Source organism: Chrysochloris asiatica, unplaced genomic scaffold (assembly GCF_000296735.1).
Source record: "Chrysochloris asiatica unplaced genomic scaffold, ChrAsi1.0 scaffold00048, whole genome shotgun sequence".
NCBI lineage: Eukaryota > Metazoa > Chordata > Mammalia > Afrosoricida > Chrysochloridae > Chrysochloris > Chrysochloris asiatica.
The window spans coordinates 13,494,566-13,512,888 of record NW_006408566.1 but is presented as its reverse complement, the minus strand read 5'-3'; the positions used below and the strand labels follow the sequence as shown (position 1 = coordinate 13,512,888).

General features: G+C 35.8%; 1 protein-coding gene across 8 annotated transcripts in view; it reads right to left on the bottom strand.

The window, feature by feature from the left end:
- DOCK7 (dedicator of cytokinesis 7) overlaps positions 1–18,323 on the bottom strand; it is a 254,019-nt gene that overhangs the window by 101,758 nt on the left and 133,938 nt on the right. For all 8 annotated transcript variants that reach the window (XM_006862471.1, XM_006862472.1, XM_006862473.1 and 5 more), the window contains 3 exons: positions 15,752–15,983; positions 7,848–8,012; positions 5,364–5,533 (listed from right to left, as the gene is read on the bottom strand). In XM_006862471.1, the coding sequence (XP_006862533.1) occupies positions 5,364–5,533; positions 7,848–8,012; positions 15,752–15,983 (567 nt within the window). The remainder of the gene's footprint in view (positions 1–5,363; positions 5,534–7,847; positions 8,013–15,751; positions 15,984–18,323) is intronic.

The following is an 18,323-nucleotide window of genomic DNA, read 5'->3' as shown; positions in this document are numbered from 1 at the left end:
TAAAAATACTATGCTGGCAATATCTTAGGAATTTCCTATAGCTCCATCACTATCATCATTAAGATAATATTATAATAATATAGTGTTGCATATGAACCCGAACAAGAAGGTACCAAATAAAGGATAACTAAAAGAAATTGCTTAAAAATGGTAATCTACTCTGCCTAAAAGAAAAAATGCACAGGCTCGACCTCAAAACAATTTAATCAGACTCTCTAGGAGTGAACCAAGGGATCCGTATGTTTTATTTACTTTAAGGGAAGTATTTAAAAGAGAGGAACAGAGAAAGGGAAGAAGGGGGAAAAGGAAGGAGTAATGAGAAAATGAAACAAACTACAATTCTCAAGGGCTTAGGTTTGGGGGAAACCATTGTCCCTTCTTTTTCCTTACTTTTAAAAAATATGCAGAAAAACTGAAGTATAAATTTTGCATCATTTCAAACAATGAATGTGTAAGGTAGCAGTTGAGGGTCAAATCCAGGCTCTGTTGCTACCTAGCTATAAAATATAAGCTAAATCCTTTAAGTCTCTTTTACAGTGTCTTATCTATGAAAAAGGAGCGCTGGTGGTGTAGTGGCTATGAGTTGGGCTGCTAACATCAAGGTCAGCAGTTTGAAACTACCAGCTGTTCCATGGGAGAAAGATGAGGATTTCTGCTTCCATAAAGACTTACAGCCTCAGAAACTCTATGCAGGATCGCTATGAGTCAGAACCAACTCTAAGGCACACCACCACCACCATCTATGAAAAGGGATGATGACAGTGTCTCCCTCATATTGTAAGGGTCAAATTAAATACTGAAAATACACTGCTAAATGAAATGACTGCAATGTAGTAAATTCTCAAAAGTAGTCTTCAAAAAATATTTCCATATATTAAAAAGTGCTTCCTAGCAAAGTAAATTAGACACTATTCAAATACTATAAAATTTTGTAACAAATACACTTGAAATAAAACCAGCAAGCAATGTTTTCCAGATGTTGCTAAGTTCTGTCGAGTCGGTTCCAACTCAAAGCGACCGTGTATGAGGTTTCTACGGTTATAAATCTTTGTGAGAACAGATTAGCTGGTGGGCTTAAACTGCTGACGCTGTGGTTCACGGTCTAATGCTTATTATACAGAGCTACCACACTCCTGTATTCCAGGTAAGTTAACACCAAATTTTCATGTCTCCAAAATTAAGTTTCTATAATATGTCAAATTCTTCCTGCCATTTTCCATTTTTACAATCACCACTCAAGAGCTCTGTTAGAGTAGTTCGTAGTTTGTATCTACCAGCCATTCCAAGGGAGAAAGATGAGGCTAACTGTTCCCATAAAGATTTTAAAGCCTTGGAAGCCCTATACAGGATCACTAGGCATCACACCCAAATCCATAGCATTTAACTATAGCACTCATGTTACAAACATAACAAAGCATACAGATTCGACTTCTGTAAAACTATAATTGTGTTCTTCTCTGTAATAAAATTTAAAAACAATAATAACTTCTCTGTATGCAAAAATTTACTTTGGAATTCATTAATAATTTACTTTAAAATATGTTAATTAGTAATTTTAGATTAAACAATCAATCTCTTTGTGCCTTTAGTTCTACTTTATATCCACAATACTGATGTTCTGAATAGTTAATGCTAAAATATTAAAAGTCAGTGCTAAATATTTACAGGATACATGTGGTCTGTTATGTTGTAAAGCAAAGAATTTCTGTAATTTATGTGTTATAATGTTAAGAATATCAAATAGCCCTTAGTTAAGCAAACTGATCACTGATCTTTACTAATTTGATAACTATGCTAACTGATCTCAAAGTTAACACAGATTAACAAAATGTACACACAGACATGTGAAGATTTTCTTGTCCACATCCTTGTAAAATATTCATTTTGTCTGCTAAATAAAGACTCCTTCTTTGAATAAGCTCCATATTGTATTTGATTCAACATCACCATTTATGTTATATTAACATTTGTCTTTATACCCACAAGTTCCCGACTTAATGCCCAGCACATGGTAAGCTCTCAGTGTTTAATAAATGAACAAAAAAATAGAAGATGATATATATTAGAATAACATTATGTATCAATGTCATATTATACTGGCATTTGATTTTAAAAATTGAATTTGAACCTGATGTAACCATATATTTAAATAGCTAAATTTTAAAAGATTGGTAGAATTAAGAAAAAATATGTCTGACAAAATAATTGTGAAGAAATTCTCACAGATATGTTTTATAGTTACTAACCTATGTGGCATTGTGGGCTAATGCGCTGTACTGCAAAGTCAGTTGGCACCACAAGGTCGGTGGCTCAAGCTCACCAGCCACTCCTTGGAAACCATATACAGGGTCATTAATAGTCAGAACCAACTCAACGGCACTTAACAACAACAGCAACCAATTTATGTCATATAAGTATGCTGGAATTTTAGAAATTCTGCATTTAAAATGATGGAATGAAGTCTAACTAAAAATTTTATAAAGTCTCATCACTGAAGATCCTGATAAACGTAATTAATCCTGATAGTAAGAGGACAAGCAAAAGTATAAGCCAATTTTTCACAAAGTTGTTTATCCTTGTCATAGATACTGAATATTGACTGACATTCATTCACTGGACAAATATCCATTGAGCACCATCAATGTGCTGGGCATTGTTTTAGGTGTTTCGGATACATAAGTGAGAAGCATCCCTGATTGCCATCTGGTAAAGGGAGACAACAATAAAAAATAATCTTAGAAATAAGTAATTCACATGCTACATTAAAGGGCAGTATTATGAGGGGGGATAAAGTACAACATGGAATAGGAAGCCCCTGGATTAAGACAGAGGGGAAAATAGAACTGATTATATATTAAAATAAGTAGCCAGAGTAGACCTCACAGGGAAGGTGGCACTCAAGACAAACATTTAAAGTAGGTAAGAGAGTTAACCACAGGAGGATCTTGCTCAAAGCAATGGCATGCTCTTACTCAAGTTTTTAAAGCAACCTTCTGGTGAACAGATTGTAGGAAGGCAAGGATGGAAGGAAGATGATCATTAGTAATGCTACTACAATAATTCAGGAGCAGATGATTGGAGCTCAGACCAAGATGGTGGTAATAGTAGAGGGGGTAGATATATTTTACCTGTAAAATATATCCGAATCATAAGAAAATTATTTAGAAAAAGCAGATGAGTTTAGAATCACAAAGAGAGAACTGCACTGGCAAGATAATTTGAGTCATCAGCATATTAGACGTCATGGAATTAGATGACCAAGTGAACGAGTATAGAGTAAGAACTGAAGAAAAGTGAAGAGACAGGCACAGCAGAAATAAGGGCAGAGTCCTGAAGCATTTTCAGATTAAAAGATCAGAAAAAGAAAAATTTACAAAGGAAACAGAAAAGCAGTCAAGAAAGAGGAAAACCAAGAAAGTGTGTTGTTGAATCGATTCTGACTCATACTGATACTATACAGGGTTTTTGAGGCTATAAATCTTTAGGGTAATAGAAAGCCCCATCTTTCTCTGGTATAGCAGCTGGTGGGGTCAAACTGCTAACCTTCTGGTTACTCGCTGAATTTGTAACCGACTAGCCTCCAGGGCTCACTAGAGTGTAGTATCATGGAAACTGAACAAACCAAGGAGGAAACCAAATGCAACTGTGTCAAACGCAGCTGTTAGGTAAAGTAAGCTGAGTTCTGAGAATTACTCATTGGATTTAGCAACACAGAGGGCACTTGTGGCATTAAAAAAGACAGTTTTGGTTGAAGATGGAAAGAACATCTGATTGAAGTAGGGTTAAGAGAATGGGAGTAAAAGAACTGGAGATGCGAACTACAGAGAATTGGTTTAAGGTATTCTACTACATAGGGTAGCAAAGAAATTACAAAGAAGCTAGCAACTGAAATACTAGAGAGGACTGTTGTAAAGGCAAGTAATGAGAGCATAACTACATGCAAATGGGAATGACACATCAGATTGGGAAAAATTGAGACTGTAGGAGAGACATTTAAGAGCTACCAGAGCAAGACTTGAGTAGGTGAGAGGGCACAGGAGTTTATATACAAGTTGAAAGAATAGATTCAAAAGAATGGATAGTTCATCTATAATAACAGGTGGAAACACATAGTATTAAATAGTGGTTGTGGATAACATTAGGTAGATGTGGTCGTAAATAAGGAGCTCTGGTAGCATAGTGGTTACAAATTGGGTTGCTAACCTCAAGGTTGGCAGTTCGAAACTACCAGCCATTCTGTGGGAGAAAGATGAGGCTTTCTGCTCCCGTAAAGATTTACAGCCTTGGAAACCCTGTGCAGGGTCACTGTGAGTCGGAACCGACTACACAATACTTAACAACAACAATGGTAGTAAATGTGTGAAAGTTTTTTCTGATGACTTCAATTTTCTTTTTCTATGAAATAGAAGATAAAGAGATAAGGAGGATAGAGAAAAAGGTATTAGAAAGGGAAAAAGAAAGATTGGCTATGATTCTATAACAATGATTATCTATCTACCTCCTTTATAACAATAGAATGTTAAGTTTGAAAACTTTTAGCCAAAACACAAATGTGACGTAACTTCTTGCCCTAATTATTACTGTACTTTCATCCAGCTTACTTAAACTGAGTTTTTTTTTAATATACTTTCTACAAAAGAAAGGTAACAACTACTTCTTGAGAATATTTTTTAGAGGAATTAGGACAGATTTTTTACTACCTGTAGTCTCTCCAACCATTTGAGATAATCATTAAAAAAATCAGTTGCCATAGAATAAATTCCAAGTCTTGACAACCCTGTGTGTCAGAGTAGAACAACGCTCCATATTCAATGATGATTTTTCAGAAGTAGATTGCTAGGCTTTTCTTCCAAAGCTCCTCTGGGTGGACTTGAACCATTTGCACCACACAGGGAATTCCAGAATAACCATTAACTACTATTTAATAAACCACACTTTTCCATTTGAAATCTAATTAATTATCATTCAAAGTTAGTCATGATTCTTGAAATTCGGAGAGAAGAAGGAATATATTTTAAATCAATGATGACATATCTCTTCTACACAGCAGCCACTCTTTTGAATTGTACAGAAAATCCACTTAGCTATTTTTCACATGATGGAGTATAAGACAGAAAAAGCATGTTATATGTGTACCTGGTAATCCCAGACAAACTGAAAAATTTGACAGAAATTTTGAGTAGGGTGCCCAGACCAGAAACAAGAAACACTCAATGCTTACGAACAGAAAGAAATGATTAATTTCTTGACTACTAACTAAAATAAAGTTCAAAATTAAGAATGCATCTTTTTTTTAAAAATTGGGCATTTCTCATTTATCCAGAAACTGAAAACCAATTTCCAAACCAGTATCTTCAATTTACCTTACTGCCGATGATTGACCGTACTTCATCATCTGGTGAGGTGGGAGTCCCAGATATATCTGGATTACTATTACTAAGGCTCCGAGAGCGATTCAAATTAAGGCTTGCGGGTCTCACAGCAGATCTAGCCATTGTGGCATAATGCACTGATCCTCCCAAACCCCCAGGACCTAGAGGTACATAAAAAACAATGCAAAATGAACAAAAACCATTACAAAACTACCTTAGAAAAATCTCTGCCATTAAAAATAAATTTTCACGAAGAATTGCCTCTGCTGTGAACATGTCAAAATATGAAAATACATGGAATAAAAAGAAACTGAAGACCTAATGATAGCGACAAAGATACCCTATTTTACAGCAGTTGACAATGCCAGATATTTAGAAATAAAATCATTATCTCTTCAATTGTTCTGTTTATATACTCAAAACAAAAACACCACAAACTTACTGCCATCAAGTCAATTCCAACTCACAGTGACCCAGGATAGGGTTTCTGAGGTTGGAAATCTTTAGGGGAGCAGAAAGCCTCATCTTAGATGCATAATAAAAAAATTAATAGGATTTTCCACACATATTACCTTCAACCATATATACATGATTCTAGGACCTAAAATGCCCTAAGCCAATCTCTTCCATTTACCTGTCCCCTCCTGATCTGTCCTTTGACACACTGTCACCACAGAGACAGCAGATTTACTGTTAATAATTTGTTTAAAGGAGACCATGCATTATTTCCCTATCTTCATCAATGACAATTTAATGGTAGGACAATAGCATCTTTATGATAAATGTGCATGTGTATACAATTTTCCCCAGAGTCCAAGTAACTTAGAAAGCAAAGAATATCAACTCAAACTGGACTACACTTTGAAACAATGCACTGGTAACTTAAAAATGTAACAGCAATTATAACCGTAATCTATCCCCCATTATTCTTATATAGAGAAACTTTTCTGAATGTAGTATTTACAAATGATATATACCTGTCAAATAAGAGTCTTCCATGTCAGCATATAAAGATGTTTTGCAAAATCTGTGGCATTGCCATAGTATATTGAATTTGAAAAGGCAAACAGAGAAGCTACTATATGCACTTACATCACTTATACACTCAAAGCCTCAAAATTATAATTTAATTGCAGGGTATACCCTTTGGTTGGTTGATGATGCATGGAGGGGATTGTAACCATGGAAATGAAACTATATACGATAGGATGAATGTAAGATAATGTTTTCCTATGTAAACTATCACATAATTCACAATAAAACATTAAAAATATGTTGTTGTTGTGAAGTGCCGTCGAGTCAGTTTTGACCCATAGCGACCCTGTATAGGATTTCCACGGAGCAGCTGGTAAGTTTGAACCGCTGACATTCCAGTTCAAACAGCTTTGCAGTCTGGCGCATTAACCCACAGCACCACACCAGGACTTTATATATATAATTTTAAGAATCAAGATAGTAACTTATGAACCAGGATATCAGAGTCAATTACTTTTCTTTTTATGAATAAGTAAAGAAATAAAGTGGCCTATAAAACATAGATTATTATGTTTGATTTACATAATGAATTACCTTAAGTATTTTGTCACATTCTTAACATTAACATTAACCAATATATGGAGATGGAGTCCTGGTGTGACACTGTAAGATAAGCACTCAATCTCAAGTTCGGTTTGAAGCTCAAGGTAGGCAGCTCAAACTTACCAATCGCTCCTCAAAAACCCCATGTTGGTTACTATGAGTCAGAACAGACTCAATGGCACTTAACAACAACAATATATGGAAAAAGCTATTTACTATGTATGATCCCAGTGGGTCATACAAACAAATACATGAACATGTCAAAATGTACACAAAATACAACTATTAGCCAACTAAGTGAACAACTAAATAGGCATTCAAAACTAAACTATACGCCTCCCTTACAACTATGACTATAACCAATTTCAGATAGAAGGTTAACAACTACAATTCACTAATTTGGACTTTAATACTAAAATGGCTATTTTAAAGAGTTGACTATGAATAAATCAGAACTTTTTTAGATAACTGTTCCTTACATTACTATGGGCTTCACAGTTACCAAGGGGCGACCAAGCAACCCTATTTCTTCTTCTATGCCTAATAGCACACCAAATAACAAATAAAAGAATCTACTTCTCTGATCGTAACAAAGAATGGCAAAATGCCTTTAAAAACTTGAGGTTATTTTTAGAGTACAATTCAAAGAATCAATTCAAACAAAATCACTATTCAAAGCAAAGGAAGTCATATAAACAATCATACCTAGAAATGGAACTTATTTATTCTTTATCATTGCAGTACCTACCATTGTTCATGCCACTTAGCAGGCACTCAATAAATGCTTGCTACCAAATGAATGTTATCAAACTGTGAACTAAAAGATTATCTCAGTCCTGCTATGGACACATAATCTACACATGAGAGTTTCATGGTAGAATAAAAAAAGTAAAATACCTGGCGATGGTGAATTAGGGTACGCATTTGGCAGGCGAAAAACATAGTAGATGTACGATGCAAGTAGACTGTTTCTGCCATGCTGGTCGTGACTTCCTTCTAAGTTTTTGTGAAGTCGATTTATAATCGATGCCATGGCTTCAAAAGATGCCTGACCTAGATTAACTTTGAAGAGAGAGGAAAATATATCTGCTTCAACTTTATATTACACTGTGAGTTCCAAAAAGATCAAGGGTTTAAAATCTCTATATGGTTTAAGAATACTGATTAAACATAAGTAAGTAAATAACATTTCATATTGAATTTAATTACATCTAGTATTAGTTTAACTAAACACTTTTCTAAATAGGAAGAAGAGAAAAAGCTCATTCAACTAATTTAACATAAAAATTATATAGATTTAGTCAGTCAAAATACATTACTCAACAGGTACACATTATTTGGAAAAATCAATAACAATCCAATGATAAGAAAATCATCTATCTTGCATATGAAATGCAAAATGTAACAACACATTTTAAAGATGACACTGAGACCCTAGCAAGCATACAACAAGTGCATATTACTTTTATTTTAAAATTATATCACTGATGAAGATGGATTATTTAAAATACTAACATCAGAAAAGTGAATAGTAAATAAGAAATTTGATTGACACGAGTGATTTAATACAAACAATAGAAGGAAAACACAGACTAGAAAAACAAGTCAAGGCAAGACTGCACAGGACCTTAAATGCCATGCTAATCAATACCTACCTAGTCATTCAAGTCAGTACATAACAAAAATTTTGCAGAAATTGTAGTATAGCAGTACAATGAATAAATGTACTAACCAAACAGTAATAATACATTAAGCAATAGAGCCTTATACTTTATAATTAATTTAATCAACATAAGAAATTATGAGATGATAATGACACCAATTAAGTTTTCCTAAGAATAGAAAAATAGTATGAAGTGGACATTTGGAAAGATTAATTCATATACTGAACTAGACAGGAATAAAATGAAAAAGAGACAGACCTGAGTATTGATTAGCAATCTTACCTATAGTCCTACTTAATTTCTTTTCCTTTCTCTCATACAAACAATATCAAATCATCATAGTCCCTTTCAAAAGTCAGGTCATCCTAATGCCTTCTTAGCAAATCTTAGCTTCTATCTCACAAAAAAACTTATAAAGCCTGAAAGTCCTCAACTTTTTATGCAAATTTATCAGCATCTAAAACCACCCTCCCATTACTAGTCTGTCAGTGTGCCGTATAGTGGAGGCTTGAAACTTACTGCGATGCAGGAAGCTATGCCATCGATATTTTAAATACCAGAAGGGGCATCCATGGTAGACAGGTTGCGGTGGAACTACTAGCTAAGGCAAACGAGGAAGAAGAAAGGGCAGACAACTTCAGAATAGTTAGCTACTGAAACCGTATGCACGGCAACAGAGTATTGCCAGATAGATTGCCAGAAGATGAGAGCCTCAGCTTGGAAGGCACTCAAAATATGACTGGGAAGAAGTTGACTCCTCAAAGTAGAGATGACCTTAATGGCCTAAATAGAGCAAAGCTATTGGGAAGTTCATTTGTTGATGTGACAAAACTCTATGTTAAAACGGCTGAAAATCTCCATTAATAATCAGAATATAGAATGTATGAAGTATGAATCTATGAAAATTCAAAGTTGTCAAAAATGAAATGGAAAGCATAAAAATAGCTTTCTTCAGCATTGTTTTGTTGCTGTTAAGTGCCGTTGAGTCAGTTCCAACCCATAGCGACCTTGTATAGAGTTTCCAAGAAGCAGCTGATGAGCTTGAACCCCCTTGAGGTTCAAAATAACTTTGAAGTCCAGCAAATTAAGTCACAATGCCATACCAGGACTCCTTATCATAGGCTTAGAGATAAAATTGGCTAACATTGGCCATTTTTAATCTGATAATTAGATGTTTTACTCTGACAGTAACGTCAAATTGTAGAAAAATGGCATCATAATCATCATCAAAAGAAGCATTTCAAAATCTATCTTGCAGTACAATACTGTCTGTGATAGAATATCCATACACCTACAAACAATTAAGAAGATAAAACTTGCTCTTGAGTATAGAGAAGCTAAAGAAACTGGAAGAAATGAGGAAGTAAAAGATTTGAACAAAATATTTCAAAGGGCAACTCAAGGAGGCAAAGTATTATAATGAAATATGCAAAGACCTGGAGTTAGAAAACCAAAAGAAAAGAACACACACAGCATTTCTGAAACTCAAATAACTAAAGAAAAAATTCAAGCTTTGACTTGTAATCCTGAAAGATTTCTATGGGCAAAATATTGAATGATTCAGAAAGCATCTGTATGGACAGTATACATAAGAGTCACTGTACCAAAGGAATGGTTGTTGCTCATATAATCAATAGCCAATAAAGTCCATACTGCACTGAAGGTATTGACAAAAAACAAGGCTCCAGGTATTGATGTGGCACACAACCACCAACCCCCACCAAACATAAAACAAAACTCAAAAACAAACCCACTGCCATACAATCGACTGCAACTTAGCAAAGTAAAACTGCTCTCTAGAGCTTCTGATTCTATAAATGTTTACTAGAACAGTCACCATTTTCCCATAAAACAACTGGTGGATCTGAATCATCAACCTTGTGGTTTTACCAGCCAAGTGCTTAACCCACTGCACCACTAGAGCTGCTTACTCGACGTATGGAGATGGTGGTGTGTGCCCTGGAGTTGATTCTGACTCATAATGACCCTGTATAATGTTTCTGAGGCTGTGAATCTGTATGGGAGTAGAAAGCCTCATCTTTCTCCCGTGGAACAGCTGGTAGTTTTGAACTGCTGACCTTGAGGTTAGCAGCCCGACTCCTAACCAAAGCATAGGCTACCGAACTCCTTTACAAAACCTATAAACATGCTCAAATCTCCCCATTCTTATGCTCTACTCAGTCATGCATCCTCTTCTAACCAAATGTCTTTACAGAATAACAGGCATAAATGCTTCTTGTTTGCTTTTCAACACCTACTGTTTACTCCTTAATTGCAGTAATCTAGTTTCTACCATCACCATCTGACTAAAACTATTTTTTGTTAAATTCAGGGGACACTTCTCCAGTAGAAAACAGAAGGAATCTGAGTCCAGTTGCTTGGGTTCAAAACTTGGCCCACCACACAAGCTGAGTGAGTGACCATAGGCATATTTTTAAAGTATTAGGCTCATCGTTTTCCTTTCTTGGGAAACAGTGACAATAACACCTACCACAAAAGCTTCTGTGAAGATGTCATGCTTCAATATAAGTAAAGTACATACATACCACACTATACCTGACTTTGTGCAAGTGTTTTCTCTTATTGTTATTTTTACATACACACTGCAAAACAACGTTAAATAGGTGCGGTTGTTGTTGTTGTTGTTAAGTGCTGTCGAGTCGGTTCCGACCCATAGCGACCCTGTACACGGTTTCCGAGGGTGTAAATCCTTACGGGAGTAGAAAGCCTCATCTTTCTCCCGCGGAGCGGCTGGTAGTTTCGAACCGCTGACCTTAAGGTTCGCAGCCCGATTCGTAACCACTACGCTACCAGAGCTCCTTAAATAGGTGCGGTAGTAGCTTCTAAGTCTTAGTGACCTTACGTACAACAGAACAAACACTGCACAATCCTGTGTTGTCCTCACAATTGTTGTTAAGCTTGAGTCCATTGCTGCAGCCACTGTGTTAACCTATGTAACTGGAGATCATCCTCTTTTTCACTAACCCTCCAATTTACCAAGCATGATGTCCTTCTCCAGGGACTGGTCCCTCCTGATAATATGCCCAAAGTTGTTGTTAAGTGCCGTCGAGTTGGTTCCGACCTATAGCGAAGCTGTTTAGGGATTCCAAGGAGCAGCTGGTGAGCTTAAACTGCCAACCTTGACGTTCAAACGGCTTTGCAGTCTGGCGCATTAACCCACAGTGCTACACCAGGACTCCATGTCCACAGAAGGAGAGGTGAAATCTGGCCATCCTGGCCTCTAAGGAGCACTCAAGCAGCACTTCTTCCAACACAGATTTGTTTATTCTTCTGTCAGTTATGGAATACTTTCAATATTCTCGTGCAACACCGTAACTCAAAGGGATCAATTCTTCTATAATCTTCCTTATTTTCACATGCATATGAAGCTACTGAAAATACCATGGCTTGGGTCAGGTACACCTTAATCCTCAAACTAACATCTTTGTTTTTGAACACTTTAATGAGGTCTTGTGCAGCAGATTTGTCTAATAAAATGCATCATTTGATTTGACTGCTGCTTGTATGAGTGCTGATAGGGGATCCAAGAAAACTGAAGTCTTTGACAACTTCAATCTTTTCTTTCTCCATTTATCATGATGTTATTTATTGGTCCAGTGATAACGATTTTTATTTCTTTACACTGAGGTGTAACCCATACCAAAGGCTGTGGTCTATAACCTTCAGCAGTATTTTAAGTCTTCTTCATTTTCAGCAAGAATGTTTGTGTTATCTGCATATCTCATATTGTTAATGAGTCTTCCTACAATCCTGATGCCAAATTCTTCATTGTATGATCCATCTTCTCAGATTATTTGATCAGCATACAGACTGAAGAAGTATGGTGAAAGAATACAACTCTGGAACACAACTTTCCTAATTTTAAACCAGTCATTATTCCCTTGTTTTTTTTCAACAACTGCCTCTTGTTCTGTGTAGAGATTCCTCATGAACACAATTAAGTGTTCATGAATACTCCTTCTCTGCAATGTTGTTGATGGCTTGTCATGGCCCAAACAATCAAAAATCTTTGCATAGTGAATTAAGACCAGATAAACACCTTTCTGTTATTCTCTGAATCAGTCAAATCCATCTGACATCAACAACGATATCCCTTGTTTCATGTCCTCATCTGAATCCAGCTGGAACCTCTGGCAGTTCTCTGTCAATGTACTGTTGCAGCTGCCTTTTAAAATATCTTTAACAAAATTTTACTTGTAATATTAGTGATATTGTCTAGTAATTTTCACTTTCCATTACGCAAAAATATGGATCTTTTTCCATCGGTAGGCCAGGTAGCTGCCTTCCAAGTTTCACAGAATAGATAAATGAGTGCATTAGTTTGTTGGAAAATATCAATTTGTATTCCATCAATTCCGGAGCATTGTTCTTTGCCAATGCCTTCAGTGAACCTTGGTCTTCTTCCTTCAGTACCACTGGCTCTTGATCATATGCTATCACTTGAAATGGTTGTACATCGACCATTTCTTTTTGGTATGGTGACTCAGTTTATTACTTCCATCTTCTTTTGATGCTTTCTGCATCATTCAATATTTTGTCCATGGACTCCTTCAGTGTTGCAAGTTTAGGCTTGAATTTGCTCTTCAGTTCTTTCATCTTGGGAAATGCTGTGTTTTTCCCTTTTGATTTTCTAATCCGTGTCTTTGAACATTTTATTATAATATTTGTCTTTGTCTTCTTGACCTGCCCTTTGAAATTTTCTGTTCAACTCTTTTACCTCCTCACATCTTCCAATTGCTTTAGCATCTCTATGCTGGATAGCAAGTTTCTGAGTTCCTTCTGATATACATTTTGGTATTTTCCTTCTTTCTCATATTATTAATCATCTTTTGCTATTTTTCTGAACAACATGCTTGACACTATCCCACAACTCTTTAGTATCTAATGCATCAAATCTGTTCTTGAAAAGATCTCTAAATACAGGTGGGGTATGTTCAAGGTCAAATTTAAGCTCTCATGGATATGATTTAATTTTCTTCAGCTGCATAGGAACAACTGATGACCTGTTCACAGTGTGCCTCTGGCCTGGTTTTGGCTGATGATATGGAGCTTTTCTCACCACCTCATCACATAGATGTAGTCAATTTATTTCTGTGTATCCCATCTGATGAGGTCCATTTGTTTAAAAAATGTTTGTTTAAACAATGTATTGGCAATGAAGAAGTCATTGGTCTTACAAAATTCTATCCTGCAATCTCCAGCATTGTTTCTATCACTAAGTATTTTCAATTACTGATCCTTCTTCGTTTTGAACCTTCGCATTTCAACCATCAGTAATTATCAGTACATTTTGATTGCATGTTTGATCAATTTCAGACTTTAGAAGTTAACAGAATTCTCCAATTTCTTCAATAGCTTTAGTGACTGGTATGCACACTTGAATTATAGTGGTATTAACTAGCTTTCCTTGTAGACATATGGGTATTACCTGACCACAAACACATTATACTTTAAGACAGGTCTTAAAATGTTCTTTTTTTATGTGAAGTCATTCCTCTTCAAGTTGTCATTCCTGATTGTCAGATTCAAAATGGCCAATATTAGTCCATTTCAGTTCAGTAATAGCTAGGATATCAATCTTTATAAGTTCTATTTCCTTTTCGACACCATAAAATTTCCCTAAGTTTATAGTTCATGAATATATGAACTATGTTCAGATGATTAAAATAAATGTCTACCACTGTTTCTCCTCATTTTGAGTTGTCCCCATCAGAAAAAGAAGGTACCAAATGCTTTACTTCATTCACATCACATGGTCAACTGTAGTTTGAGGAGTCAGCTCTTCCTCAATTGTATTTTGAATGCCTTCCAATCTGTGGGGCTTATCTTACAGCACTATATCTGACAATATTTTGGTGCTATTCACAATGTTTCGGTATTTAGTATTCTGGTGCTATCTGATAGTGTCCCACTGCTATTCAGTGGCTAAACATTCAAAAGTGGTTTGCCTCTCCTTCTTAATCTGTCTTAATCTGGACACTCAACTGAAACCTGTCTACCATGGGTGTACCCTGCTACTATTTAAAATACCAGTGGCACAGCTTCCAGTATCACAACATAAAAGCCACCACAGTATGACAAACTAACAGATGAAAGGTAGCTTCAAAAAATAAGTCCAATCAAAGTAATGGGGTTCTGTGCCTGTCCAGCTTAATTAAAGGTATGGAGGTCAGCTCAGAAGGTTATGGTCACTGTTTTGTATGACTCCAAAGATGTCATCTTGATAGATTTTCTGAAAGATACAGGACAATCATAGGAGCGTATTAGGAAGAAGATTTTTTAAAACCTGAAAACTGAATTAGTGAGAAAAAGCCCTGGAACGTTGCACCAAGGAACTTTTCCCCATCACGTAGCTGCATCTACTCAGTCTCTGAGGTTAGCAAGGGCTGTCTCCCAAGAAGCCGTATTCCCATCCACCCTACACCTCTCATCATGCCCCTCAGACTTCTTACTTCTAAATTCAAAAACATAGAAAGGAAAACGATTTGAGTACCTCGAGGATGCCCAAAAAGCCATTTTGATGTAGTATGAATTAAAGAGCACAGAGTTCTTTGGGAAAGGATCAGAAAGATGGAAACCCCACTTTTAGACCTAGGTGTAGGGTTTATTAAGAAACAACAGGTTTATGTTTTGATATTTTTGTTGACACGGAATAATTTTGTCGCAGTACTCTTTCACATATACTTATATCGGGAACGAAGAACTGTGTTAAATAGAGGATAGCAGATAGTGAAAATTTAGACTAGCTACACTATATAGTTTGTAAAATATATGATTCACGTGTTTGTCTGTTTCCTAATGAGTCTGTGTGATCCATAAGGTCAGGAGCTATGCACTGACCAATACCTATCAGTATCTGGTACACAATGCTTAATAAATATTTCATAAGTGAATAAATTAATTTTTATCATTTGAGTAGAAGCCTATATGGTATTTTTTATAAAAACAAGCACAAGAATATACCCCATTTTTTTACTTTAGACACAAATAAATGGCAACTCAAACATATCAAACCCTGCCCTTGTAGACAGCCAACAGGAAGCTTGGCTTTAGTTCTATAAAAGTTATAATTATCAAATTATAAATGTCAACAATCCCCCCCCAAAAATAAGTTACCTATTTGGCCAGCAATGACAGGAGGTCTAACAACTAAAACAATTAGTTTATCAAGAAGAAGATGAAGAAATCGAACTACTGGTTCCAACTGAGAAGAATTCAATGCTGAAATACTGCTCTTCAATTCATTCTCTAAGTTGTTTTCCATGATTCGCATATCCCCTATTCGCACAGGGAACATGTGTTCATCCAGAGCATTGACCAGAGCAAAAAACTTGTCAAGATAGGGATCCTAAAACAAAGAATGAATAAACAAACTAAACCATTATAAATCTTTAAATTTCCCAATTCTATAGGACTATGGTTTCCTTAGTTAACACAAAAGTAACAGCATAGCACAACTTTACTCCTATTTATGATTCTAATATTGTTCTAATTTGATATATGAATACTTAAATGAATAAAAATAACTTTTAACTGAGCTCAAATTATATTTCCAGTATATTCCTAAGATTAACAAAAACATCCAAAACATAAACATTTATTATCTTTAACTGATCTTCTTAAAAAAAACCTATAATGCAAGATTAATCTTTGACATAGTTACCAAATTACAATACATGATCAATTTTTCCCATAGTTACCAAAGTACAATGCAAGATCAATTTTTTCCCATAGTTACCAAAGTATAATGCAAGATCAATTTTTCTTAAATCGTTATCAAATTTGTAAACTTTTGAGCATTAATCATCAGGACCTGGATGCTACACCAACTTGTACTTTATTCTTCTTCTACATCCTATAGATTTTAAAGTCATCTACTGTTGTTGTAAGTGCCGTGGAGTTGATTTAGACTCATAGTAACCCTTTATAAGGTTCAAAGGAATAGCTGGTGAGTTTAAACTGCCAACCTTTTGTTTCAAACTGACTTACTTATCTCCAATTCTTCTTTTATCACATAAAGATAACACGTGTGTGCATCCATAAAAACAATGATGTGAAAGAAACATGCACTGACAACTCTAAAAAGAGAAAAACTAATGATGATCATGTTGTTGTTGTTAAGTGCCATCAAGGCAGCTCCAACTAATAATGACCCTACATAGGGTTTCCAAGGAGTGGCTGGTGAGTTTGAACCACTAACCTTGTGGTGCAAGAAGGCAAAAACAAGCATAAAAAATAATATATTTAAGATACGATGAGATACTATAAATACTTCCATTAATGGAAATAATATATTTAAGATACGATGAGATACTATAAATACTTCCATTAATGGAAATAATATATTTAAGATACGATGAGATACTATAAATACTTCCATTAATGGAAATAATATATTTAAGATACGATGAGATACTATAAATACTTCCATTAATGGAAATAATATATTTCTACAGTATATTTTAAGGAACTCTGGTAGCATAGTGATAATAAATTAGGCTGCTAATCTCACGGTCAGCAATTCAAAACCACCAGCTGTTCCGTGGGAGAAAGATGAATCTTTCTGCTCCCATAGAGATTTACAGCCTCAGAAACCGTGTACACGGTCGCTATGAGTCGGAACTGACTCCACAGCACATAACAACAACAGTATATTTTATTGTCAATCGTTTCATTATCAGAACAATCAGGAATATAGTTAGTATAGGGCACATCTAGTAACACAAAAAGGGAAGAACCTCTAATGAAGTTGTTCTTGAGATCTGTCTATGTACTGCTGCTAAAAAAAATCTCTTTTCAAGAGTATACACAAGCTGTATTTTCTTATTTTCTCCTATCCCACCTGTGCAGAAAAGAATATAGCAGGTTTGGGACCACTGTTGTATGAAATACCTGTTTACAAGATTGAGCCAGTGCTGGCATCTAGGAACTTGCACTTCAGGAAGGTTCCCATCACCCTAACTGATAACAGGGGCTCTCTGTGCCTGAATGACTTGTAAAAAACATACAGTTTATGCTAAGCACATGGTTTCCTCCTAGGAATATGGAGTTGTGGTACTTGTAGGTAGAGAGTGCCAAAACAAACTTTGGGCACTGTAATGGTGTTCCTTGGTAGATACCACTTCACACATGCTGTCTCAACTTATTCTGTGCAACTCTACAAAGGCTCATAGAAACTTATGCCTTGTTTCCTCCAGTCTTCACCCCATGCACCCTTTCCTAGAATTAATTTAGTTTTATAATCTTTCACTAAAATAAATCATAGTTATGAGGACAACTACATGCTGGGCTCCTGAGAACCCTCCTAGCGAATATATGAACTTGGGGGTGGTTAGGGTGCCAATACACCATCTCTTTCCTTCTCAGGTTGCTGAACCTTCAATATTTCATATTAAACATCAACGTCTTCTTCTACACCTTCCTCCCTAAAAATTCCATTCATCAGTATACTTTTACCTATCACATTCATTCTGTTACCTCCCAAACTCCAAACTAATTAAAGTTGCTTATTGGAGTCCTCCTGGTGTGGTGCTGTAGGATTACCACTGGACTGCAACCATAAGGTTAGCAGTTTAAACCCACCTACTGCTGTTCAGAGGAGCTCTGGTAGTGTAGTGGTTAGGAATCGGGCTGTGAACCTTAAGGTCAGCGGTTTGAAACTACCAGCTGCTCTGCGGGAGAAAGATGA